Below are 26975 nucleotides of genomic sequence, written 5' to 3'. Positions count from 1 at the left end.
AAGATCAGAGAAGGGGAATGATATACCCAGTGTCACACAGCTGGGAGGCGTTAGGGTGGGGTTTTAAATCAGAAGAATGAGACCACAGTGTGTGTTCTCAGAGTTGGAAAAAAAACAACAACCAAGAGCCTCCATCTCTGCTCTGATGAAGCTCAGAGATTCATAGAGAGAGAGTCCGGTGCAGGGTGATAGGTATTTTTGTGGCAGTGGTACACAGGGCTGTGACTCTGAGCCGGAAGCTGTGGGAGAATGAACAGGGTGGTCAGAGAAAGGATTTTTTCCCAGAGACTTAAAGGGCAGAGAGGAGCTGGTCAGAGGAACGGCCGGGAAAACAGCCCCCTCCTGGAGGCAGAAGAATAACCAAGGGCTGAAGGTGTGAAGGGTGTAGCCACCGTGGGGACTGTGTGAGGTCAGAGGAAAGGGTGGGCAACGGCCGGGTCTTGTGGGACCCTCATGTCAGCCTGGTGGGAAAGCAGTGCGGTCAGGCCCTGGGGACACCAGGAAGGGATGTGGCGGGCTTCCTCTGTCTGTCTTCATTTCCCTTCAGACACTCCTGTGCCTGGATCTCCATATCTGTCTGTCCCCATCTCTACCTGAATTCGTACCCTTGTCACTCTCTGTCTCTATCTTGCCTGTATCCAGTGGAGGGCAGCCTTGGGCTAAGAGCCTGTGGGGACTGTGGGCAGGCCCAGAGCAAGTTAGGGATGGGGTGGCTGAGGAACTCTCTGGAAGGTAGAGATCCGAAGGAAGGCGTGAGTGGAGTGTTTGAATTTGAACCCAGACCCTGAGGTTTGCATCCTGCTTTCTGCATAAGACCTGTCACCTAGCTCTTCTCCAGAGATTTCAGGGGCTCCCTCCTGCCCCTGAGAAAAGGCTGTGCCAACCCAAGGTGGCAGGCAAAGCCCAGGTCAGCTGCATAGCCCTGAGCAGCCCCCAGGGGACCCCCCTGCACCATGCTGCCATCCCATGATCACAAGACTGTGCAAGAATGGACATTTATACACGGTTAGACAAAACATGAAATTTTCACAAGTTACCCAGCAGTATTGTGTTTAAATGCATACGCCATGACCCAGAAATTTCACTTCTAATAATATAATCTAAAAAAGCGATATCAGTATGCACGCATGCATAAGGCTTCCCCACACGACAGCCAATAGTCGCCAATGACGAGGACATTCTCCTTGCCATTATTTATAGTAATGAGAACCAGCAAACAACCTAAAAATAAAAACCTTCGGTTGGAGAATGGATATGACACAGCTGATCAACAGATGGAATGCTTTGCAAGCACCAGAGGGATGAGAAAGATGTTTCCTGCACAGCAGATGAAGAGAGAAAAGCAAGCTGCCAACATTTGTGGCATTCCGTATCTGCAAAACAAAACACGTAAATGACATGTGATCTTTTTACACTTCTTCATTTAATTTTATATTTTTAAAGTTTTAATTTCTTTTATTTCTCTTTTCATGGGCTTTATTTTTTTTTTCCTAGATGGCCAAACGTTATGTGTTAAGAATCCGTCTTTTCATGACAGATCATAATGCCACCCTCAAAATACATTAAAGTCGCTGGTGGCTTTCTGTTCATTTATGACTTTTCTAGGCAGTGCCTTCACGAGCTGGGACCAACACACTATTTTATTTATTGAGGCCTGACATTCTTTGTTAACATCTGGTAGAGCCTGCCCTGCTCAGTACTCTCTATTTTTGGAATTGTTTAAGTTATTCTATTGTTTAACTCCTTTTTTTTTTTTTTTTGGTCTAAAGGGAAGCTTCTGGCCCCCAACTAAAAATGCAAGCATCACTACACATTCTGTAAAACCACAATGTCGTCCTGGAGAGCAATGAGCGGCGGATAGAACCCTAGGGAGCGCCAGTCCTTAGAAGGAACAGGCCGTAACCATGAACGTGACTTAGTTAAATGAAAACAAGCCAGCAGGCAACAGCCACCATTGTACTGACGCTTGCTTAAGTGAAGAAAGTCCCCGGGACCATCAGAAACGACCCTCTGCCCTCCCCACTTTCCTAGGTACTGAATCAGTCTCCTAGGACTGCTGTGGCAAAGTGCCCGAGACCGAGTAGCTTAAACCACAGGTGTTGATGGGCTCACGGTCCTGGAGGCCAGAAGGCCAAGATGCCAAGATCAAGGTGTTGGCAGAGCTGGTTCCTTCTGAGGGCTGTGGACGGTACATCTGTTCCCCGCTTCTCTCCCAGCTTCCGGGGCTTTGCTGGCGATGCTGGGATTCCTGGGCATGTGGGTGCATCACCCTGAGGTCTGCCTTCATCTTCACACAGCGCTCTCCTCGTGGGCATACTTGTCTCTGTGCCTGAATCTCCCTTTTTTGTAGTAAGGACACAGACATGTTGGATTAGGGCCCGCCCTAGTGACTGTATCTTGACTATATCTTCAAAGACCCTGATTTTAAATGAGGCCACATTCAGAGGTACTGGGAGTTAGGATTTCAATGTATCTTTTTGGGGAACACAATCCAATCCGTAACAGCTGCCATTTTAACCAGACGAGCCAGACTCAGATCCTATATAGAATATTACCTGTCCCAGCTCAGGCCCCTGCTGGCTTGTGGTGTACGACAACGCTGGAAAGCTTCAGAAGCTTTCTTTCCCTCACTCTTCAAAAGAGACCTAAGAGAAGAATGAATCTCTTGTCGTAGCCTCGGAGAGAGGTCGTCCTCATGTGACAGCTGGGTATGTGGCAGCCCTCTTGGGACCATAAGGGAATCGATCTAAGAGGAGATAATGGCAGTTAGACAAGATGGATGGAGCTGGGGTCACCGATGATACTGTCGAGCTGCCAAGTGAACTAACCCTGGAGATGTGCCGCCTCTGGTCTCGTGATACGAGACACGTGAATATGTGAATTAAACTAATTAGTTGAGACTCCTGTTTCTTGCAGCCGGAAGCATTCTGATACACAAGGGAAGTGTCCAGGTCCACTTAGTAATGTGCTCCTCATGCCTCGGGACTGATTTTGGGGGAGCCAGAAAGGGAGGAGAGGGTGCCGAGGAAGGGCTAGCATCAGCACTTGAGTAATGAGGGCGGATCTGCAGTGATCCCAACTCATTCTAGCAGGAAGGGCGTCTCTGGCTCTGAGACTTTGAGGATGGGACAGTCTGGGAGGGTGCGATTGGCCAGGTAGACGGTCTGTCCACCCACGCAGCTTTGTCTTTAGGCCCAGGTCCTGAACGTCTCAGTGGTCGTGATGGTGTGGTTACACTGTGAGTAACGCAGAGTCCTTGGCAGGTGAGCCTTCAATGCCATTGCTGGCAAACACCCCATCGGCCCCGGAGGCGTCACTGTCCTGCCTACACCAGGCCATGCCATTGTTAGAGACCACAAAGATGAGGGCGCTGGAGCAAGCCCAGGACCAGTCCAGGGTCTGCTGTAGGGATTGCTGCTCAGCCACCAGGCTTTCCACACGCAGGTGTGACCTGAGGTAGCCCCTCAGTGCCCGGCAGGCTCTCACTCACCTGCAGAGCCCGGAGGGACTGCCGGGCCTCCTCCCGCACGTGGTCATGCAGGGTGAACTCTCGCAGAATCTTGTCGTGGAGGTGGTGGCAGAAGGTCCAGGAGCAGGGGTGGCTGGTGAGGCGCACCAACTCCCTGGGGATGTGGCGGTACTGCTCCTGCATCCAGTCGTCCGGTGATGGGTCCACAACAGGACCCTGGTGGCTGTGGCACCGTGCAGGACAGGGAGGCTGACCCTGGAGACGGGGCTGGTGCGCTGTGCGTCTGGCTGCCCATTCGCCCCAGCCATGACGGGCAGGGTGGTGGACTCGCCCATCTGGCTCCCCAGGGGGCCTATTGCAGTGATCGTCCACAGACCCCTGGGTGGGGGGCTTGTGGCATCCTTCGCGATTACTGGTTCCAGCGTCTGTAACTCCCACGTGGGCCGAATCTCCACCAGCCGCTGTTACAGCGATGAAGGTATGAAGACTGAGAGGTTGAAGTGAGCCATGGGGAAGAGGGAAGGCATGGCTGTCGGGGGTCGGAGAGAAGCAAACGAACGTCAGCGCGGGGCATGGAGGCCCTGGGGTGGCGGGTGAACACATGGAGCGTGAACAGCTCACGGTCATGCGTGCAGACATCGGGTGCGTGCATATGGGGGGATTTACTCTGTGTGTGCGTGTGAATGAGTATAATACTCAGGCACATGTACGCAGCTTTGTCTTTAGACTGTGTTATGCAGGTGTGTTCACACTGGGTCCACATAGGTGTGTTCACACCTGTGGATATGTGTGCGTGGTGGGTGTGCGTGTGGTATGTGCGTCGAATGAGTGCATCAAATGGGTATATGTATATGTATCGTGTGTGTGAGATCGTGTGCATGCAAATGGTCATGTGTACATTAAGTTGTATGAGTGTGTGTATTGTGTACATATATGTGCATACTACAGACGGTGTGGAGGTGTTTGGGGACACCTGGCACATGGCTTGTGTGTATATGAGTGTGGATGTTTATGTGAGTGTGTACACATCATGTGCTTATACAGTGCATGCTTAGTTGTGTGCGCTTATAAACCGTGAGTATACATACAGTTGTATGTGGACTGTACAAGTGTATGAACCTACTATTTACTGAGGGTCCAGTTTCTAGAGACATCCATCCTTTCGTGTCCCGTCCATGCCTGTCCCCATTGACGGGAAATTGCTGGCCCATCAAGAGCTCAACCACCTGACCCACCGGCTGTCCCAGCTGCAGTGCACTAACTAGAGGGAGACAACCCCTGGCTGGCTTGCCTGGGGCTCTCCATTCACGGGCTGTGGCCTATGACGGGTGTAGACTGGCTCGAGAAGACAAGTCTGAAGACAGACCTCACACACAGCCCAGCCCTCCAGACAGTGTCGTGCATGCGATATGCATTTGTGGAGGCTTGAATTGTGTCCCCAAAAAAGTTATGCTGAAATCCTAGCCCCCGCCCGGTACCTCAGGGTGTGACGTCATTGGGAACAGGGTCTTTGCAGACATACTTGGTAAAGATGAGGTCCCACTGGGGTAGGATGGACCCTTACTCCAACACGATGGGTGACACGGGGACCTGCGAGGGGAGGACGCCATGTGACGAGAGAGGTGGAGACTGGCTTTGAGCCTTCAGGACAGTGAGAGAATGATTTTCTATTATTTTAAAGCCCCCAGTTTGCAATACGTCGTTACAGCAGCCCTAGGAAATGAATAGCCTATAAAGCACATGTACCAAGTAAATAGATGGAACATTTGATAAAGGAGCCCGGGCAGGGCTGAGCGCGCGGTTAGTTTGGAGACACCAGGTCTCCGGCTGCCGGGGCCCGGGGCCTATGCTCTGGGCTCGGAACCCAGCAGCCATCATGAGGAAGACACTGGGACCAGATGAAGCCGAGTGTGACCGGGCTGACCCAGAGATGCTGCTGGAAGCAGAGCAGCCGGGGTCCTTCAGGGTTAACCGTGGCCAATAGAAGTAGGCACAGGACCTGATTTACCAGCATCGCCGCGGGCTATTCGTAGTAGCCACCTGAGGCTGAGATTATGTGAGCGTTTTCTTTCCAGAAGATACTTGGGCCTGTCAACTCGCCTGGGGGCTCCATGCCCCCCCACACACCCTCTGGGACGTGACTGTATGGAGCCCGACAGGCCGGAGGTGCTGATGAAGGTTTCTCGGCTCAGCGGATGCTCAGGAGATTTGTTGCATGGCCCACAAGGTCCAGGTAACCGAAGCTTCCCCTCGTGACTCGGAGAGGATGCCCGACCAGTGAGGTCGTGCGCACGCACGCGTCCTGAGTGCGACTTAAGGCTCCTGCGCTCAGCGCTCATCAGCTGTGCCATGCTGGGCAAGAGATGTCATCTCCCCGAGCAGCGACACAGAGCTCAGCACGTAACATGCCGTCGGTTACTGACATTACCACGTAAAATGAAAGGGTCCTGGTCCGTAAGGGCTCTGGGCTGGGCCTGGGGCGGGGGCGTCTCTACTTTTCACATTGGGTGTACTGGTCATGGTCAAGTGTGGTTCTCAGACCACACAGATCCTAGAACTGGGAGTGTTGGCACACGAATGGGTTGGGGGCAGACGGAGCTGCGCGGGTCGGTGCTGGCTGGGGAGGATGCTCTCTACCAAGTGGACTCTCTCCCTTGGAAATTTGGAGTTACAAGCGCAGGCAGGGTGGCCGGCAAAGTCGTAGGCTAGGCAGCCAAAGAGTTTTCAGGGCCCAGGCAGTGCAACCATGTTAAGCCATATCTAAGAGGAACCAGAGAAATCCGTGAGCAGAGTGACTCCAGCTCCGAAAACAAAAAGTAAGATCCTAGCAGGGAGGCGTGGGAGGTCCCGTCGTGCCCCTTGTGGCTTCCTGGTTCCTGCATTTTCATTCCCGTCCAGACCGCCACAAGTTCCTAGGGACCCTGCCTCTGACTCTGGGTCCAAGCGAACTCTCTGGGGACTGGGGAGCAAGGGGAAGCCACCAGAATGAGGAGGGAGCACCCAGGTGGGAGGAAGGAAGCTTCCTGTGGGGCGGCTTTGGGCCTTCCTCCTAGGTGCTTCTCTCTCCCTTCCCCCAACTAGACTGTGAACCCGTGAAGGGCCAGGACTAAACCTGGCTCCTCCGTTTGGTCCCCAATTTGCCAAGTACAGGACATGGGATAATGGGGGCCCGAGCAAAATTGTGAGAAGGCAGAAGATGGTGGGAAGAAATGAAGGCCTAGGACAGAAGGATTAGGGATGGCGGGATCGAGTCACCTGGGGTGGGGTGGGGGCGCAGAGCAGGCCTGGATGTGGGGGTTGCAACCCAGGATCTCTGAGGCCCCCTGGGTACAACGGTGGGTCCTGCCACCAGTCCCCAGAGGTGGGGGAGCAGCCCCCCAAGAGGGAAGCAGGAAGCTCCAGCTCCTGCGGCCCTGCCCTGGTCTTTCCATCTGCACATTCGCTCCCAAGTTGGTACCAGGAAACTGATGAAGAGAGGGTGGAAGGGGGGGCAGGTGGCCCGGGGTTGGGGGAAGGAGAGTAGTGGTGACAGAAGGTTGGGGACTCCTGTAATCAATCTGCAAGGAAGGATGGGGTGTGACTGTGGAGGGTGCTGGCCTGGGGGCTGGAGCAGAGGTCAGGGAGGAGGGCACCTGGCCCGCAAGATTCTTAAAGGTGAGGAACCAAGGCAGAGAAGTCATGAAGTCACGCCCTTCCCCGGAGCTATGGCCACAGTGAGCAGAGCTAGGATTCTCAGCTGAGCAGGGGACACCCTGCGTGGGGGCCCTTGCTCATAATGAGCCTCTCAGCTCCTTCTCATCCTTCACCCCAATCTGTACTTAACAGACGTGAAAGTGGCCATCATCCGCACAGAGCTAGCTGCGGAGAAGTAGGCGGCAGGACAGAATGGGGCACCCTAGGTGTCACCAACCAAATTTGAATCCCAGCTGTGACACATGTAAGCAGAGGGGCCCCGGGGGAGAGGCCGACCTTCCCCAGCCTGTCAAACAGCCACTGCCTGCTTCACAAGGTCCCTGTGGGTAAGCGGGAGGCACTGTGGGAGGGCACCAGGAGGTTGGCCCTTACTGGGAGCCGGTGACAGCGACCCCACAGCCCTGTCATGGGGACTGGTCACAGACCAGGTCCTGCACAGACAGGTCTCCGTGTGGACCTTGGTGTCCCTTTCCCTTGGGTATTCACCTAGGAGTGGAACTGCGGGGTTGCATGGTAACTGTTTCGCGGTTCCAGACTGCTCACAGCGTCTGCCATGCCACCACCACCAGCGGCGTGCGCGGGCTCCGATGTCTCCACGTCTCCGCCGACACCGGCTGCCGCCTGTCCCTGTGGCCAGTCTCTCCTCCAGCTCTCATCTGGGCTCCCCGCGATGGTCCTTTCACCCCGGGTCCCCAGCGAGTCCTGACAGGCTTTCTCATCCCTGTGGCTCCAGCCCGGGGTCCCCTGGCCCCTGCAGAAGCGCGGGGTTGCGTGGCCCCTGCTCTCCCTCACCCCGCTTCCATTTTGCCCCCATCCAAGATTCCCTTCTCTCCTTCCACTGGCCCCCTGAAATGCTGGGGTTCTGTGGGCTTTGCCTCAGCTCTCCTCCTATATTCCAAGGCTTCTCACTTTATTAATCTGACCCCTTGGGGAAATTCGAACACCCCTGGACTGCCCTTGAATGTCTCACATTCGACATGAGTCCCCGGCGAGGTCAGCTGGCTCTTACCAGGTGAGGACCGTGTATAACACTGAGGTATGTATACATAACGGTCCCTGAATTACGATTTTTGACTTTCCAATGGTGCAAAAGCAAAATGCATTCAGTAGAAACCATACTTCCAGTTTTGAATTTTGGTCTTTTCCTGGGCTGGCGATACGTGGTACGCTGCTCCCCCGTGACGCGGGCCAGTGGCCGCGGGATGATTTGCCCAACTGTGGGCCAGAGCGTGTGCCGAACAGCGTGAGGTGGGCCGGGCTAAGCCCTGACATTTGGTAGGTTCGCTGCATTTTCGACTTGCGGAGTTTTGAATTTTATCATGACTTACGTAACACCAGCATAAGCCAAGGGGCATCTGTACGAGAAAGGCCTTGCTCACTGTTTTCGCTTCCAAAAAATGAATTACATCAGCCCCTGGCCCTCTCTCCTCACTGGTCTGATGACAGTTCTGTCCCAATCCTCATCACACCACCTGCTCAGCTCAGCTCCTGCCTGGGGTCCTACACGCGGCCAACCAAGGACTCAGCCTCCAGCCAGAGCTGAGCAGGACTGGAATCTGGGACCCTGGGGAGGAGAGACCAGCTCAGGACAAAGGCCCCGCCACCTAGGGCCATCTCCATGGTGCGACCCCAGGTGGTCACACAAGGCCCGGCATTCAAAAGGGCCCTGTGTTAGCTCAACGCTCTGCTCTCGCCATCCAGACATCCTCAGTGCCTCTGAACCAGGCGCCCATGTTTTCAATGTTTTTGTTTTGTAGCGGGTTCTGCAAATCCTGAAACCGTGCCTGCTGCACCCTCTGTCCCTGAGTCTCAAGAGCGCCCTCTCCTGGCTCTTCGCCAGCCTAACAACTAAAAAGCTGCACAACGGAGCGAGTCACTGACGCCTCTGTGGCTCCTGCTGCAGGCCAGGCCCTGGTCTCAGCGCTTACTCCTGGGGTCGCGGTTCCTCGTCAGCCATTGTCCTAAGACTGGTGGCAAACCCCAACCCGAAGTGAACTTACTTGGGGACGAAATCTGACCTGAACCGACGTGCAGCTGTTCGTAGACTTTACTTAGAGGGAATGCCGGTGGTTTTGCCGCAGAAGTCATAAGGCTTCAGCACAGGGCGCTGCCCGGGCCAGCCCGAGCTGCCATGTGAGGGACAGTCCACACACCGCGACCACGCCAACGGCAGGTCCCAAAACACGTCTGGTCTGAGGAGATTCAGATCTGAGACTGCAGGCCTGTCCCTGCTCAGTCTCATGACGTCCCATGGGGAAGGTACATTTCTGCGCCCATTTAACAGGTGAGGAAACTAAAGCGACAAGACTTGCTTTCGGGCACCCAGCTGGGAGAGCTGGAACCGGAATGGAGCCCGCCCCGGGCTGCCGAGGAATCTGTGCTCTCGGTACCGTCCTGGGCTTTCCGAGTCCGGCCAAGGACAAGCCCCCGCCGCATGATCCATCAGCTCCGCGTGCGGTGTGGCGGCCCTGCCTCTGGGGTCTCTGCTACTTCTGGGTCACCAAGGTAGGGAGAGAAGGGCTGTGGGTCCCACCCCGCTGAGCCCACCTCAGAGCTGAGACGTCCTCGCTCCCCGCTGGGGCGCTGTGAGGGTGCCCAGTAGTGGAGGAACCCCCCCAGTGTCCTTTCAAACTTAGGGAGTTGTTTCCTCCGCTCCGGCCTCTCGCACCCCTCCCCCTCTCCCGGGCACCTTCAGGGGTGCTAATCGCTCAAGCTTTTAAGAACAAAAGGGCGGGATGGCCTCCCCCCAGGTGAAGTTAGCTTAAGAAACCTCTTGTCCCCAGGTGGGAAGGACAGGTAAGAGCTCAACCTTCCTTCTGAACTCTCTCCAGCAGCAAAAGCAGCCTTTGCCGCGCCGGCCCTCGCCAGGTCGCTCCTGCCGGTCCTGCCCGACATGCACACACGGCTTGAGGGCTTCGGGTCGCAGCCCGTGGCGCCAACGTCCCCTCCAGGCCGCCCCCACCCCCATCCACTTCCCTACTTGCTTCTGCGGCAAAGCACTTGCTTCTTCCACTGTGTTCTAGGATGTAACTGCTTAGCACTTTTCCGTGGCAATCTCTCCTCGCTCTAGACTGTGAGGCTGACGAGGGGAGAGGTGCGTGTTTCACGTGTGTCCACGTGTGCCCTGCAGTGTGACACACAGAAGATGCTTGCTGAACGGATGAGTGCAATGGACACAGGACTACATTACCCTCTCTCATGCCCCCTGCCCTGAGATCTGATGTGCCCCCCTCTGACTTAGGGGTGTCTCTGCCCCCAATCCCTTTCTCTTGCAGCTAACTCCTCACAGCTTACTTTCAAATCCGATGTACCTGTCCTGGCTTGTGAGGTCACCTGGATGCCTTGGCTGTGCCCTCCCGTCCCCAGGACAGGGTCCAGACAGTGGGTCCCCCTGTTTGGGTGGGGCCCATTCTGTACCACAGTCGATGCGGGGGGAGGGGTACTTGAGGCCCCAGCAGCACATACTGTGCCCCATCTTCCCGAGGCCCTTGCTTTTCTCAGCAGAAAGTGATGGAAAATGCCATTTTTTCTAGTCCACACCATGCGGCGTGTGTCAGAGTTGCCGGCCACATTTCCGTGGCAATTTCACAACGGAAGTGGTAAGGCCTCACAAGCACCTGGCTGTCGGGGAGGCTGCCCTTGACCTCTGTGTGCCTTGGTTTCCCCACCTTCTCCCTCCAGACACTAGAAGCACTGAGGCCGAGGCTGTCCACCTCACTCCGCCCCCCATCCTAGACAGCAGCCCGCGTCTCTGCTTCCGGGGGCTGGTCTGACTCTTCTGAGAACACTAGTTTTTAGGTCTTGGAAGCAACTGACCTTAACGCTCAGTTAACTCACAGCGGACAGAAGGTTCCAGAGGGGAGGAGGGGCTGGCTGGGGTTGCAGAGTCAGAGGCCAACGTTCCACCTCGGGGTGAGGGACCCTGACTGCCGCCACTGCGCGGTGGGGCCGAGCTGAGCCCGGTTTCAGGTGGTGAGTGTGAGTGCGGTGGGGACACTGACCCGGCAACCCCTCCCCCTCCCCCGGCCGCTGTCCCATCCTGTTCTACCTGCCTGAGCCTCCTCGACCAGTCTGCTCCGGCTGACCAGTCTGCTCCGGATGCCAGCCTTTTAGCCTCCGGGGGACAACAGCTCTGGGGTCCCACGCGGTCCCGGGTGGTGTTGCTGGCAGGGGCCCTGCGGGAGAGCGTGGCTACGGTTGGCGTTGGTGAGGGGATTGGGGCCGGCGGGGGACCAGGGGGGGCGGTGGCGGTGTTGGATTCTGCGGGCTCTGCTCTGAGCGCCCGCCCAGAACCCCCACTAGCCTGGGGCCTGAGAACAGCCACTCAGCGCTCGCTCCCCAGAGCCCACGCTGGCCGCCGGGCTCCCGCGGAAGGAAGAACACGTGAGGATCTCACTGCAAAGGACGCTGTCTTCTTGGGTGCAGGTTTGGCCAGCATCAGGGGTGAAGGGCGGGTGGGGTGCTTGCAAAAACGCCGAAGAAAAGGAGCCTGGCTTCCAGATGGACCCCACGCTGCTCAGGCGTGGGGCCCCGGCCATGGGTCCGGTGGGAGCACAGCTCGACTCTGTTCCTTAAAGGGGCTAGGGGTGGGCTCCAGCTTCCAGAAGGAGTAGGAGCTGAGGAGGGCCCATCATCTGGGTTCCCCAGTGGCCAGGGGCTGGCTTCTGGGTCCCCCAGGAGTACTGGGGACTCACGGTCTCGTTGTCCAAGATACTAAGGGCCAGAAAGTGGCACCCACTGAACCACCCAAGCAAGAGAAGACAGGTGGGAGACGGGGCTAAGTCCTCATCAGGGCTGGTGCCGAGGGGCTCCGGGCAGATGCCGCCTCCAGAGTGCAAAATGGCGCCAGGCTCCTTGGGAGGGGCGGAGTGGGACGCCCGTCACCGGAGGCCGTGGGGGGGTGGCACTGCACATGGCGACAGCAGTGGGGACACTGGGAGCTGTGAAATCAGACTGAGGGAGGGTATGGCCCCACCTGTGGCCCCGGGTGTCTCAGACTCCCGGCTGAGTCCAGATTCAGAGCCAGGGGACTGGGCGGTGGGGCCCGGGAAGGCTCCGAGCCCCTAGACTTGAGCGAGTGCCTCTTTAGGGGCTGCTGGCCCTGGAAGGGAAAAGCGGGGAGCAGCTCAGCACCAAGTCCTTCCTGGCTCCTGCCATCCCAAGGGTCTGGACTTCCGGCCCCCTCGGACACCCCGGCCTCCAGCCATGCCCTGTCCTGCCTTTCTCTCTCCCCTTCTTTAGGACCCACCACCCCCATCATCTGTTCCCCCATCTGCTCTTGGGACCTTAGGAAGAGTGGAGATGTGAGAATGTGGGGTCTCAGATCCACGGACCCCGAGGCTCAGGATGGTAGGCTGGGAGGGAGGGGCTGCGGCCATCAGAAGTCCGCAGAAGTCCAAGTGCAGTGTCACCCCACCTAGAGTCCTTAGGGAACGTAGGCAGCTACCTTCGCGACCCCACAGGGCTTCTGTCCCCACTCCCAGCCCCAGGACAACCCAGGCCTGCAGCCCCAGGTGTCCTGGTCCTGTTCCTTAGCAAGCTTCTCCGGTCTTTGCACCTGGGTAGGAAGGGGTTAAGGACGGTAGAGGCTGGGGGTGGTTTGGTGATAATCCCCTCCGTGTGGAGAACGAGGTTAGAGCCCCACGTGGGAACGTGGGAACGGGCTCCCCTCTGATCCCCGTGGGCCAGGGCCTGGCCTCCTGCTCCTGCTTGCCCGCTGGACACGCCGGCCTCTCCCCGCTGCCCCTTCCCATGGGCCAGGCTGTCTGTTTTCTCTCCTGGTGCCTGTGAGCCCACCCGCCTGCCTGCCTATCCTGGCTGCCTTGGCCGTGGCCCTGCTCCCCAGTTCCTCCTACTCCTTGTGGCCTCTGGGTGCTTGGCCACCGTTTATCTGGGGCCCCCTGGCCTCTCCTGGTGTCCGTTGTCTCTCCTGTCATCTGCTGGCTGAGCCACTGTCCCTTTCTCTATTCCTTTATCTTTGAGCTTCATCCATTTCTAAATCTCCCTCTCCTGCAGAGCCCTGACCCCACGCCCCCTGGTGCCCTCCCTCGGTTTCCCTGTCTGCCCCCCTCGCCCTCTCCCCAAGGCCCCTGGCCCTCACACTGACAGATCGCTCTGGGGTGTTAAGCTACGGATTAGTTCAGGCAAAATTCTCAATTTTGCTTGCGTTCTTTCCCCTTTGGGTTGTGTAAACAGTAATTCTCCCCAGATGGAACTATTTTCCTCGCTTAGAAGCCATGGAGAGGGGGCTCAGGCTGGGCTGGAGATGGAATGCTGGGGTCCTCAGGAGGCCTGGGGGAGTGGGGTGGAGACTGACACTTGAGGGGCGACCTGAGGTCCTCAGCCTGGCCACTCCTCTCCTGTCCAGGTACTTGCCCCTGCTGGGACCATGCCCGTGACCTTCGCCCTCTTGCTTCTCCTGAGCCAGGCCACCTCGGACCCATGCTACTATCCAGGGGGCCGCCCCCGCTTCTGCCTCCCACCAGTGACCCAGCTGGCTGGCATCGTGGCCTCCTGTCCCCAGGCCTGCACCTTGTCTGCGGGGGCTGAAGTCGGCCCCCGGGCTACCTGTAATGGCAGCCTGACTCTGGCACTGGGTGGCGCCTTCCTCCTGACGTCTGTCAGCCTGCGCTTCTGCACTCCAGGACCCCCAGCCCTGGTCCTGTCGGCCGCCTGGACAGCCGGAGGCCCTTGGCGATCACTGTGGCGCAGGCCTGCCTGGCCTGGGGCCTTGGGGGGCCCCGAAAAGGTGACCTTCCGTGCCCCACCTGGCTCTAAGGCCAGTGTGGTGGCCAGCCACCTCCGCATGGAGTTGGGGGGCCGGGCAGGGCTGGCGGCAGCTGGCGTGAGGGGCCGCTGCCAGTGCCACGGCCACGCCGCCCACTGCGCGGCCCGCGCCCAGCCCCCCCGCTGCCGCTGCCGCCACCACACCGCCGGCCCGGGCTGCGAGAGCTGCCGCCCATCCCACCGCGACGGGCCCTGGCGGCCCGCCACGCCCCAGCACCCCCGCCCCTGCCTGCGTGAGTCCTGGACCCGCTCCCCCCTCACCCGCCTCGCCCCCCCGCCAGGCCCCATGCCACGCCTGCAGCTGGTCCCTTGTCCCTAAGGAGCAGGATGTTCTCTCCCTCCCCAGAGCCACCTGCTCCTTGCTTCCCCACCCCCCCACCCCGTTCTCCAACCAGGTCTCCTCTTCGCCTCCCCCTAGAGCACCCCCACCCCCGACCTGCCTGCCTCACTCCTCTGCTGCCCCAGACTTCCAGCCTCGTACCTACCCATTAGGGGGCTCCGGCTTCTCCCCACACTTGATCACGATGATGACATGAGCAACACTTCCCGAGCACCCAGCCTGGGGCCCGGCTCGTTGCAGGTGCTCCGGTGACATGGGCCAGGTGGTTGCAAGAAACAGGCAGCTGGGCTTTTCCTCACTCGTCAGGTCAGCCAGGTGGGGGAAGGGTTTATCCATTAAATACACATCTGCCGTCGATCGCCTGCTGTGTGCCAGGCGGGCGCTGTCATCAGGCCCGTCTTACAGATGAGGAGACTGAGGCTAGTGTTGGAAAGTACCTCGCACGAGGACACGCAGACAGTCTAAGTGGCAGGGCCACAAGCTGAGCTCCAGGGTCTTGGCTTGTCCCTGCCAACTTCCTTTCAGGTACCGTCACTTTGGATGATCTAGGTCAGAAGACGGGAGTCAGACTGCCTGGGCTCGAATTCCAGTTCCTCTGTACTGACTGTGCGATCCCGGTCAAGGTCTGGCCTCTGTGCCTCTGTTTCCTCACGTGTTAAACGGGGCAGTAACAGCGCTTCCTCTGTAGGTGGCAGTGAAGTCAATGAGCTAATTAATATACACAAAGTCCTTAGAGGAAAGCCTCAGCCGGTACGGCATGAAAAAGAGCTTGAGAGTCTGTCAATGTTACCATCACCCAGATGAGGAAGGTGAGGCCGGAGGGGACAGCCACGTGCCCTAAGCCTTACTGCCAGCAAGGAGCAGCACTGGGACTGGGCTCCGGGAGACAGGCCTTTCTAGATGCTGGGGCAACCCCCCAGGCCATTTGGCCGGACGAGTGCTCCCCAGATCCCGCACAACGCCCTTCCCATTCCACAGTGCTCCCAGACTGGTACTTCCAGAGTCTGGGCCCTTCCCACGCTTCCAGCAGCCCCTCTCGGAGACATACCCCCACCCCCTCCAGCCCGCAGGCCCCGGGATGTAACTCCACTCCCCCAACAGAGTCCCTCTCCCCCTGTCTCTGTCTCCCTCTCTCTCCACCTCCCACACTGGATTCGGCATTGTTCCTTATAAGTGTTTCCCCAGTAATTCTGATCAGTAAGGTTTCAGAGCCGCCGCCTTAGAAAAGCTGACCGGCGCTCCCAGGAAAATGCACACGAAACCCTCCCGGCATCCTGCGAGCTGGGAGAAGCGCCACAGTGTGGTGGCTCAGAGCCCTGACTTTGGACCTCTGCGGCCTGGGTTCCAGTCCTGCCTCTGTCCAGCCCTTAGGTGCTTATCTTGGGCAGGCGACTTCACCTCTCTGTGCCTGTTTTCACATGTGTAAAACAGAGGTAATGACAGCACCAGCCTCACAGAGCTGCAACACCCAGGCCCTCAGGGCACAGCGCCTGGCACCAGAAGCTCTGAAAGGGCAGGTACCATTAGGTTTCGTTTAAATGCCTCCTTGAACGGGTCCGATCTCATCTGACCTTGGAAGCTAAGCAGGGTCAGGCCTGGTTAGGATGGGAGACCACCTAGGAAGACCAAGTGCTGCAGGCTTTAAAAAAAAAAAAAAAGGAGGGAGGATTTCCTTTAAACCTCATGAAGTAGACATAGTAACAAGTGTAATTTTACAGCAAAGGAACCAAAGCTAAGGAGAAGTCACATGCCCAAGGAACAGTGGGACGTGAACGCTCGGGGTCTGACTCCATGGCCCGGGGCCTGAAGCCACCACCGTTCTCTAAGCCGCCGCCCCCAACCCCGGTTCCACACAATCAGGGGGCTCATCAGGCCCCTCAGGCTCACCCAGCTCCTGTCCACTGCCCTCATTTTAAAGATAAGAATGAAGAGGTTCTGCAACCCAGGCTGAACGAGGGACCCCAGGCAGTCTCTCTTACACTGTACTCACGCTCTATTTTCCAAAGGCAAGGGTGGAGAGCTGGGGACCAGGACCAGAAAGTCTGCTCTGATGCTCCCTGGCTCCATCTCACTCCTAGCCTGCTCCTGCAACCAGCACGCCCGCCGCTGCAGGTTCAACGCCGAGCTGTTCCGGCTGTCAGGCGGCCGGAGTGGGGGAGTTTGCGAGCGGTGCCGCCACCACACGGCTGGGCGGCACTGCCACTACTGCCAGCCGGGGTTCTGGAGGGACCCTAACCAGCCTATCACCAGCCGCAAGGCCTGCAGGGGTGAGTGCAGTCGGAAGCCCAGTCTCAGGGGAGAGGGGTCAGGACCAGACTCCTGGATCTGAGGGAAGAGGCGCTGGGGATTTGGGAAGGAGCATCTAAAGCCCAGACACCCACATCCCCGATCCTCTCTTCATGTAGCCTGCCAGTGCCACCCTATTGGGGCGACAGGTGGCACCTGTAACCAGACCAGTGGGCAGTGCTCCTGCAAGTTAGGGGTCACTGGCCTGACGTGCAACCACTGTGGTCCTGGTTACCAGCAGAGCCGCTCCCCCCGGATGCCCTGTCAGCGTGAGTCCTCAGGGGCCACGAGTCCTAAGTGGGGTGGGAAGAAGATATCCCAGGTCTCCAGTGGACAAGTGTGGCAAGGGCTGGGTCCCTGGGGTTTGGGAGCTGGAGGCTGGACTCTGGGTCTCTGAAGAAGTGGGAACAGAAATTCCAGTCTCCTCAGTCTCGAGGAGAAAGAGGCTGGAAGCCTGGACTTCTGGGTTTGAGGAAGAAGGAGGCTGGCGGGGCGGTAGGTGGGGGGCTGGTCCAGATTCCTGGGTATGAAAAAAAAAAAGAGGCAAGGGAGGGAGGGACCCTGGGGGAGAAGGGCAAAGGGTGCTTCCCGTCTTGGGCCTCAAGGGGAGAGATGGATGTCTGGATTCCTAGGGGCCAGGGGCAGGGAATAAGGTCAAATTTCTCCTTTGGTTTCTCATAGGAATCCCAGAGGCAACCACCACCCTTGCTACGACCCCTAGTGCTTACAGCTCCGGTAAGACAGGCTGGTGGGAGATCCCAGGCCGCAAGAGGGACTGGGGATGGGCTGACTGTCCACCCCGGTGGGGATACAGGGGTGGTCCAGTCCCAGGACTCAGGCACCCCAGCTGTTCATCAGGATGGGCAGGGGCAGAATGCTGTGGCCCAGGCCTCAGGAGCCCGCTGCAGACAGCCTGACCCTCCCCAGACCCTGAGTGTCACAACTACTGCAACGTCTCGGGCACCAGGGTACACATGAACCTTCGGAGGTACTGCCAGCAGGATTACGGTGAGTGCTGGGGAGAAAAAGTACCCGTGGCTGCACAGGTGCTCTGGCGACTGCCCCCATAACAGCACCTTTGCTGGCCTTCGTGTTTTCGTCTTAAATGGGAAGGGTGTTAGACTCCTAGGGCCCTTCTTGATCTTATCTGGGCAGAAGACAAATGGGAGGAAGGGGCAGTGGAGGCCGGTGTCTCCTACCCTCCTGTCTCCTTTCGCCCTGTATTCTCCGTCTTGCCACCTTCTGCCTGACATGTGTGAGGGAAGCGCGTGCCCTCGTGGGGGTAGAAGGAGAAAGGGGAGCTGGTCGAACGGCCTTTGCTTGGCTTGCCTACCTCAGATCTGAGCCCCAGCCCCATTCCTACAAAAACTCACACCCTTGGGTCCTGGGGCCCTCTCCATCAGGACTGACCCAAGGGACCCTGCCGACTCCCTGCCACCCACGCCTGACATCTCCCCTTCCCACAGTTCTCCGCGCGCAGGTGCTGGCGTCTGAGGTGGTGGGCCCGGCGTGGTGGCGGCTGGCCTTGCACGTGCTGGCTGTGTACAAGCAGCAAGCGCAGCCCGTGAGCCGCGGCGGCCGGGAGGCCTGGGTGCCCGGTGCCGACCTGGCCTGCGGCTGCCTGCGCCTGCACCCCGGCACGGACTACCTGCTGCTGGGCAGCGCGGCCGGCAACTCCGACCCCGCGCGCCTCGTTCTTGATCGCCACGGCCTCGCGCTGCCCTGGAGGCCGCACTGGGCACGGCCGCTGCGGCGGCTGCAACGAGAGGAGCGCGCCGGGGGCTGTGACGGCCTGTGGACTCCGACGCGGGATCCCGAGCCCCAGGCCTGAGCGCTGCGGCCGATCCCGGGCGGCCTCGCACGCCAGCCCAGGCGCTGGGAAGAGACCATGAGGGGAGGTGTGTGCGTCGATGTCAAGGGCGCCACCCGGGTGAGCCCATCAGACGGCGCGTCCCCGGGCCAGCCAATCAGACAGCGCCGGGCCTCAGACGTCACTGGCACGTGCCGGGCACGAGGGCCATTTAACTGGCGTTGGCAAACTGCGAGCAGGACGTTCGGCCCGAGACTGATGCAGCGAGTCCCCTCAATAAAGTCTTAAATCTTGAGGAATTTTGGCTACGGACCTGTGATCTGTGCCGGTTGGGTCCTGAAATGCCAACGACAAAGGCCTTGGGGAAGTCTGTGAAGCCCGCGTATGGCTACTGCTCCCTGACAAAACGGCCAATCCAAATGTCACTAAGCACCGGTTAGACGGTGTTGCCTGATGATTAGCCAAAAGCCAGTGGGCGGGGACAGTGGCCGGAGAAGGCGGGAAATATGCCTTTTCGGAATAGCAGTGCCAGATTTCTAGAAAGTTCCAGATTCAGAAACTTTCAGTTCCTGAAGGGCCTCAGGATGGTCTCTGAGGAGGGAGTAAATAGGGACTTTGAATAAGTAGCTGACAAGGTTCTGAATGGGGTTCACATAGTCTTGAAGCATAGCCTAAACTCTTTCCTGAGAGAATAGCCAGTTGCGAGTCACAGAGTAGTATGACGTCACTCGATGCTAAAGAGGATCCTGTCCTACCCAGCAGCTGGGGACCTGCGAGCCAGAGGGGTGGGGCTTAAAAGGCGGGAAACAGTGACCACTATGGCATGGACGGTTTTCATGGCCTAGGACCGTCCTTGCCACCCTGACCTTTGCCCCCTGCTCTCACAATCAACAACACAAGTTCAATTTTGAGTCACCTTTTCAGTAGAGTCACTGAAGGGGTACTGTGAGGGAGCCTCAGAGGAAGGGATATGACTTAAGGTTTATTTGAGCCTAGGGAACAATGCTGTTCCTTCCTTGAGAGAAAAGTGGGCCTCTTGGCCAGTAGGGAGTCAGGATGAGCCATGACATCATAGGATACAAGGAAGAGAAAAGGGGCCCTCGGCAAATCAATGCTCTGGGTAAGCTCCTGACAAGACTGAAAAGGCAGAAAATAGCCTCCAGGAGGTGACTGACCCCCAAGCTACAAATAATACGCTGTACCTGGAGAAGCTTGCCTCTGGATTCAAGGTGGGCACATCTTCGAAACAAGAGTTAGGATTAGGAGTCTTGGGAAGTTTCTAAGAAGAGGTCTCTGTTCCACAAAAGCCCTATGTTCCTTATCTTTCTTCTTTTCATCCTTTCTTAAAGCCGATTCAATGTCCAGCTCATCAGCAAATCCTGTGCAAACTACCTACTAAATATATTCATAATTCAACCATTTTTATCATCTCTGCTGTTACCACAATGGTCCAAGCTCCCCGCCCCGCCCCTGCTCTGTTCACCTGGAATATTACAGTAGTCTCTCCTCTCTACCCCCTGAGAGTCTGCTTCATACAGAAGCCAGGATAATGGCTTTAAAACCCAAGTCAGGTTGCGCTACTATATGCTCAAAACCCTCGAATAGCCCAGAGTCCTCGCCCTGCCCTACGAGGCCCTATGTGGCCTACTTCCACCACATCACTGAGCGCACCTTCTACGCTCCCCTCATTCACATCTCTGCAGCCTCACTGACCTCTTTCTTGTTCCTTTAAAAGCAAAGCACACTTCGCCCCAGGGCCTTTGCACTTGCTGTTCTCTCTTCCTAGGACATACTTTCTCGTATGATCAGCTAGTTCCCGTACTTCATTTAAGTCCTCCATTAGTCAGGTTAGGCTAGCTCTATTGGCTTGACATAATGAAAGTGGATTTCTTGCTCATGTAGATGTCCCAGGCAAGTGAGTGAGGGGCAGTTTTCCACACAGTCATTCAAGAACCCAGGCTGAGAATAACTATCATCTCGTCACTACACCAACTATAATCCATGGCATCTCTGATTACTGTGACCGAGAGAGAGAGAGAGAGAGAGAGAGAGAGAAAGCACAAGAAAGAGAGAGAGAGCGTGCTCATGAGCGCACTGAACCATCCCACACAAGAAATAAATACCTTGGCCCAAGGATGACTCCAGCCCTTCCACTCACTGCTCACATGGTTTCATTTAATTGCATGAAGGTAGGGAAGTATAATTCCCTTATGTGCCCGGAAAGAGAGAAGAACCAGTGTATTAGTTTTCTATTGCTGCCATAACAAATTACCACAGTCAGTGGCTGAAGCAAAACAAATTTATTATCTTGCTGTTCTATAGGTCAAAAGCCTAACACAGATTTTCCAGGATAAAATCAAGGTGTCAACAAGGCTGTATTCATTGTGGAACCTCTAGGGGAGAACGTTTCTTTTTCATTCCCAGCTTCTAAAGGCCACCCGCATTTCTTGGCTCTTGGCCCCTTTTTCCATCTTCAAAGCCAGCCATGGCATGTGGAGTCCCTTTCGCACTTTAAATTTATCTTGGCTCTTCTTTGTCCTCACATTTTTTCTTCTGACCACAGCTGGGAAAGATTGTCTACTTTTAAAGCCCCATGTGATTATAAGGGACCCACCTAGATAATCCAGAATAATCTCCCCATCAGCTCAAGATCCTTGATCTTAATCACCTCCGCAAAGTATCTTTTGCCATGTCAGGTAACACATTCACCTGTTCCAAGAGTTAGTGTGTGAACATCTTTGGGGGCCATTATTCCACCTCCCAAAGCCGGATATGGGTGAGCACTAGAATTTTCCATCACGTGGCTCTGCTCAAATTTCACAGCATTAGAAAGACTTACCCTGACCACCCTTTAACTAAATAGCAGTTCCTTCCGATCATTCTCATTCCTTTGTCCTGCTTTATTTTTCTTTTTAGCACTTATTGCCACTCGAGATATTAAATATCTGTCTTTTTGTTTGCCATTTCTCTGTCTCTTCCACCAGAACGTGAGCTCCGTGGGAGGAGGGGTTTTGTTTTGTTGGTGGCTCTAATCTCTCTATATAGAAAGATTCATGACATATAGCATATATATATATTTTTTTTCAATAAGTATTTCAGTAAATACTTATTGAAAAGCTGATCAATGAATGATCTTTCAGCCCAACTGACCCTGAACTGATTTCTCAAACATCTGTATTATTAGGAGTCAGAGTAAACCCCCAAACAAGAAAATAGAAATGTATTTATCTCTTGCATAAAAGAGATCTAGAGGTAGTCAAGCCACCAGGAACCTTCTATCTTTCCTCTACGGCATCTTCAGACTGGTCCTTGTAGTCGTGGTCCAACATGGCAGCTAGTGCTCAAGCCATGCAGCAGAATGAAGGAAGGCAAAGAAAAAAGGCCAAAAGGTCCATGCAGGTGACCTAAGGATGTTTTCCAAAAGCTGCTGCACAATCCCTTTGTTTTCATTGGCAAGAAGTTAGTCACATGTCCACATTTAGCTGCAAGAGACGATGGGAGTACAGCCTTTAATTTTGGGCTCTCTTGGACCCAGCTAAATAGGATGTTTTACTATCCAGGAAAGGGAAGAGAAAGGATATTTGGGAAAACTAGCTTACCTGGCTTTATGTCAGACCCTCAGCCAATCAGAACCCAGAATATGCTACGACAGCACGAGGTGTTAGGCAGAGCAGCTTTTTGTCATTTCTGGGAAATAGAGGCTAAAATTGGAAGTAGTTGATGTGTGGCCATGGCATTCACCCCACCTCCTGCTGCTCTGACCTTGGATTTGTGTTTGTTTTGTTGCATGCTATTATTGTAGCTCCCAGAATATAATACTCGACAAATATTTGTTGACTAAATAAGTGATTCCTATGACTATTCACATATACAGATAAAGAAATCAAGGTTCCTGTGGGGTTACACCTTACGATGAGGGCAGCGATTCCAACCCAGAATTCTTAACCACCTCTTCAATGAAGAAACCAGCTCAGAGAAGCAAGGAATCTAAGCGACCATCACACAGCAAGTAGCTGGCATTCGGAGTTCTCTAGAGCCGAGCTGTCCAATACAGTAGCCACATTTAAATTTAAATTAATTAAAATCAAATAAAATTTAACTTTCAGTTTCTCAGTCACCTTAACAACATTTCAAGTGGCTGTCGACTAGTATATTGGACAAAGCAGAACATTTGCACCACCGTGGGAAGTCCTACTGGATGGCTCACCTCCAGACACCATCTTTGTGAAGAACACAGACTCTGGAGCCAGACCACCTGGGTTCAAATCCCTCCTTGTCCTTCGATATTTTTCACCTGTAAAATGTGGATGACGATGGCAATAACAGGAAGGAGCCCACAGGACATATTGTCAGGATTAAATGAGTTAATGTGTGTATGTCATGGGTTTAGAACAGTGCCCGGCACAGAGTGAGGACCATTTGGTTTGTCCTCTTTCTTTAAATGCCCAGTGGCCCTGCCTTCCCCAGAAGAGGCTAGAACACAGATCAAGAGGACTTGGCTGGGCTCCCGGAGGGAGTGGGAGTTGAGAAGAAAGAAAGAGGGGTGAAGAGGCCAAGAGGGGCTGTGGGAACCACCCGAGCCTGTAGAGTCCCATCCCCACTGCCTCCCACAGGGGGCCAGGGAGGTGAGAGATGAAAGCGAGAAGTGGGCAAGCCCCATATGTTCCTCATGACCCAAACTTTGTTCCCAGTGCCCGCGACGAATAAGCGTGAAATCCACATCTGGGAGCCACTTCCGGCCCCGCCATTCCTGCCGCCGCCAGGCGCTGAGCCCAGTCTGTGCGCTGTTCCGGAGGCAGCGCAGGTGGCTTCGGATCTCAGAGGAGGCCCCTGTCCACCTCAGCGCTGCTGACGGCTTCCTGAGAGGGCAAATTCCTGAACTGTATCTGAATCCAAGTAGGAACGTGTCCAGCAGAGAACAGGGAAAGGGAACCCCAGTTAGAGGCGACCATTTGTGCAAAGGTCCAGAGGCCAGAGGGTCTGGTGTGGTGGGAAAGCAGAGGCGAGGCTGGAGGTTGGTGGTGGCCAGGGCACGGGGCCCTCTCAGACCAGGCTGAGGGCTGGGGTATGTTTCCCACTGGAGTGGCATGGGAGGTCTCGGAGCGAGGGAGGGGCAGAGTTAGCCCTGTGTGGCCGACAGTTATATGGACAATCGTTGAGGTGGCTCAGTTCACCGAGAGAATCCAGAGAAGGTCTTGAACCCAGGCTAGAGGTCAGAGTCGGGCAACTTCTCTCAGAGGAGGTGATGTCTGAGGTAGGTCTTGAAGGACAGATGGAAGATTTGGCCATGACAAGAAAGGCTGAGGGGTGGGGACTTTTGTCCAAGGGTGCTAAGAGCTTTGAGATAGGACCCCTGGAGTCTGTGGAGGGTGGACTGGAGGGAGAGGGAGACTGGGGCAGCGAGAGCCTCACCTCCAGGAAGTCTTCCCTGAACTCCCAGACCGGGCCCTGTGCCACTTCCCTGCTCGGCCACTTCCTAACTATAACTCTGGGGAGAGAACACTGGTAGAAAAGACGAGGTCTGAGCCGAGGCTAGAGGTATGGAGACAGAGTCAGGAAAATATCACCTACACCAGGACGCCTTCCTCTTAAGCCTCATGCAAAAAAAATAATTGTTTTAATCCATTTCTGAGTGCGACAGTCCCTATATTTTACTTCAGTCACTCGCTTATTCATTCGCTCAACGTATTGTCCTGAGGTCTTCCTGGGAAATGCCAGGACCGAGACCTGAGCCAGAGCCGAGACTTGCCCCCGAGGGGGTCCCAATCTGGGAGGGTTGGGTAGGGGAGCCAGCTAGGTCCAGTCACATCTGGTGCGCTGTGTGAGATGGGAGACAGCATGGGGGCCAGGCTGGAAGATCAAGGAAGACTTCCTGGAGGAAGTGAGGTCCTCCCTGGGCCTTGCAGAAAATTCAAGTCTCCCAGGCAGTTGGGAGGGGGATAGAATCTCTAGGGAGAGACATCAGGAGCATCTTCATGCCCAGTTTATCTCTTGAGGATCCCTGTGTGCCCTATGTGGAGTGATGCTGGGGAGTTCAGGCCTGGGCCCCTGAGGGAGGACACACAGGGACATCCAGTCCCCCTCTGGTGAGACCTGTGCTCTCCTAGAGGTAGCACAGGCATTGGGAATGTCCAAGGCAGGCGCTGACCCAGCCCGGGGCGTCAGGGAGGGCTTCCTGAAGAAAGAGAGCTGAACTGCAGGTCGAGCCTGCCCTTCCTGCTCTTGTCCTTCCCTCCCCATGTAGCTCTGCTTCCTTCACTGTCTCTGCCCTTGATGAATTCCACGTTTTTCTTATTTCCACACACTTCCGGGGTTGGCCGCCATAAAAAAAAAATTACCATAAATTACATGGCTTAAAACAACAGACATTTATTCTCTTACAGTTCTGGACGCCAGACGTTCAAAATCAAGGTCGGAGGGGCCACGGTGCGTCCGAAGGCTCCTGGGGCCCTCCGTGCCCCTTCTAGCTTCTCGGGGCTCCAGGCGCTCCGCGCCTTAAGGTTGCATCACTCAAACTCTCTCTGCCTCCATCCCCCATTGCCATCTCCTCCGTCTAGACTCTCCTTTCTGTCTTTCTCTTGTGAGGACTTTTGTCACTGAATCGAGGGCCCACCCGGATAACAGAGGATGAGCTCATCTCACCTTGGTGCAGCTTTGAGGGTTGAAATGAAGCCTCCACGTTTCTCCATCCATCTTTCCTTTGCTTCTCTTCCCTGTGTCTACACTTTTTAACTGTAACTCTGGGCAAGTCACTTATACCCTCTGACTTGGTGTCTTCATCTGTAAAATGGGATAATAATAGTTTCTGCTTCACAGGGCAGCTATGAGGATTACATGAGTGAGTTAGTTCATAGTTATGCTCAAAACTTTGCCTGGCAGGTAATAGATGTTTTATGTGCTGGCTGTTATTACTGTCATTGTCATCGTTGTCGTCATCGTCGTCGTCATCATCATCACTACTGTTGTTTCCTCTGTCTTGCCTCTTTTCCCTGTCTCCATAGATTCGTGTCTTCCAGTGTCTCTCCCACACCTTTCTGTGTTTCTGAATGTGTCCCACCAACCTCAAAGCCTCACCGGTATTGAAGGGTCTGTCTCTCTCCATCGCTCTGTCTCTTCCCTCCCCCAAACTGTGATGGTTTCAAAATGAGCCCACAAATTCTTTAATACTCTTCCCTGCAAGAGAGGAGCCTAATCTCTCACTTTGAGTGTGGACTGGACTTAGCGACTGGCTTCCAACGAAAAGGATATAGAAGTGATGATGTGTCACTTTGGCCATGTAAGACACCTCTTTCTCTTTGTCTGTCTCTCTGTCTCTCTCTCTCTCCAATTGCTCACTGTGGGAGAAGCCGGTGGCCATGTGGTGAGAACACTCCAGTGCCCTATAGAGAGGCCCCTGTAGCAAGGAGCTGAGGCCTCCTGCCCACCACCCCGCAGTGAAGCTTGGAAGTGGGTCTTGCAAGCCCCGGTCATGCCTTCAGATGAGTGCAGCCTTTGCCCAGAGCCTGAGGGACTCTGAGCCAGAACCGCCCAGCCAGACTGTTCCAAAATTCCTGCCCCTCAGAAACTGCGGGACAATAAATTTGTTGTGTTAAGCCACTAGGTGTTAGGGTCAGTATGTGGCAATGGATAATTAAAACATTCTTTCTTGTGCGTTCTGCCTCCCTCTGGTGCCTCTGTCTCCCTCCACCTCTAGGTCCTGGGATGCCTCTGTCCTTCTGACTCTACAGTCTCTTCTCTTAGGTCAGTTGGTCTGTTTCCAGGTCTCTCTCCTTCTACCCAGGTCCCTCTGTCTCTGCCATCTGGTCCTCCCTGTCGAGATCTATTTCTCTGCATGAGCATCTCTATTTACAGACATGCACGTGGGTCTGCCTGTTTCTCCTCTCCAGGTCTGTCCCTAGCTCTAGGTGTCTGTTTCTATGTCTCTCTGTTTTTGGATCTCTCTTCTATTTCTGTCTCTCCCCACTGCCCCCACCTGGCATCTTGTTCTTCCATCTCCCACCTGCCGGGTGGGTCTCTCTCTGCTTCTGTCCCTAAGTGTGTGTCTCTATGTTTGTCTCTCTGTGCACCTCTGTATCTTTTCTCTGCCTCCATCTGTAGCTCTCTCATTTTGTATCTCTTCCCCTCATTCTGGGTCTCGGTCTCTCTCTCTCTCTCTCTCTCTCTCTCTCTCTCTCTCTCTCTCTCTCTCTCTCTCTCGGTCTCTCTCTCTCCATATCTGTCTCACGCAATGTGTGTCTCTCTCTCCCGCCCAACAGCCTATCCTCCGGTCCCTAGCCTGTGGAGAGACGTCTCTCCGCATCCATCTCAGGCTCTCCTTCTCTTCAGGGAGCCTCTGCGTCTTCCAAACTCACCTCCCGCTCTCTCGCTGGGGCCTTCCTGGCTCCTCCTCCCCTGCTCCACTCTCCCTCTCTCCAGGTCTCTGCCTCCCCCTCCTGGTCAGCGGCCTACACCGCATCCCAATCTCCCAGGGGATCCCCCAGCCAGGTTAAGGCAGCCCCGGGCGGAGGCTGGAGGGGAGCATTGGGCGGGGGCTGCAGACGCTGGTACAGGCTCCAGCTTGGGTCTTTGAGAGCTGGGGGACCCCGGATCCT

At 55.7% G+C, this 26975-nt stretch overlaps 2 protein-coding genes across 2 annotated transcripts; one reads left to right on the top strand and one right to left on the bottom strand.

Annotated features, from left to right (window-relative positions):
- Positions 1-3080: 3080 nt before the first annotated feature.
- On the bottom strand, positions 3081-11700 carry FUT2 (fucosyltransferase 2). Its single transcript, XM_036232702.1, is given in 5 exon segments — positions 3081-3240; positions 3242-3465; positions 3467-3663; positions 3666-3930; positions 11512-11700. Coding segments are annotated over 5 exon segments (1035 nt in total).
- Positions 11701-13550: 1850 nt separating this feature from the next.
- On the top strand, positions 13551-18405 carry NTN5 (netrin 5). Its single transcript, XM_036232701.1, has 6 exons — positions 13551-14181; positions 16367-16555; positions 16694-16843; positions 17256-17309; positions 17502-17582; positions 18041-18405. The coding sequence occupies exons 1-6, from the start codon at positions 13551-13553 to the stop codon at positions 18403-18405; spliced, it is 1470 nt and encodes a 489-aa protein (XP_036088594.1).
- Positions 18406-26975: the final 8570 nt, after the last annotated feature.

Source organism: Rousettus aegyptiacus, unplaced genomic scaffold, assembly GCF_014176215.1.
Source record: "Rousettus aegyptiacus isolate mRouAeg1 unplaced genomic scaffold, mRouAeg1.p scaffold_m13_p_14, whole genome shotgun sequence".
Lineage (NCBI taxonomy): Eukaryota > Metazoa > Chordata > Mammalia > Chiroptera > Pteropodidae > Rousettus > Rousettus aegyptiacus.
Note: the sequence above shows the minus strand (reverse complement) of the source record. Positions and strands in the feature narration are given on the sequence as shown.

What these genes read in the sequence shown, in the direction of transcription:
- NTN5 (XM_036232701.1), top strand. Translation starts at nt 13,551, where the DNA reads ATGCCCGTGACCTTCGCCCTCTTGCTTCTCCTGAGCCAGGCCACCTCG. An exon ending in GCACCCCCGCCCCTGCCTGC is followed by an intron (nt 14,182 to 16,366) that starts GTGAGTCCTGGA and finishes TCTCACTCCTAG; the next exon opens with CCTGCTCCTGCAACCAGCAC. An exon ending in CCCCCGGATGCCCTGTCAGC is followed by an intron (nt 16,844 to 17,255) that starts GTGAGTCCTCAG and finishes GGTTTCTCATAG; the next exon opens with GAATCCCAGAGGCAACCACC.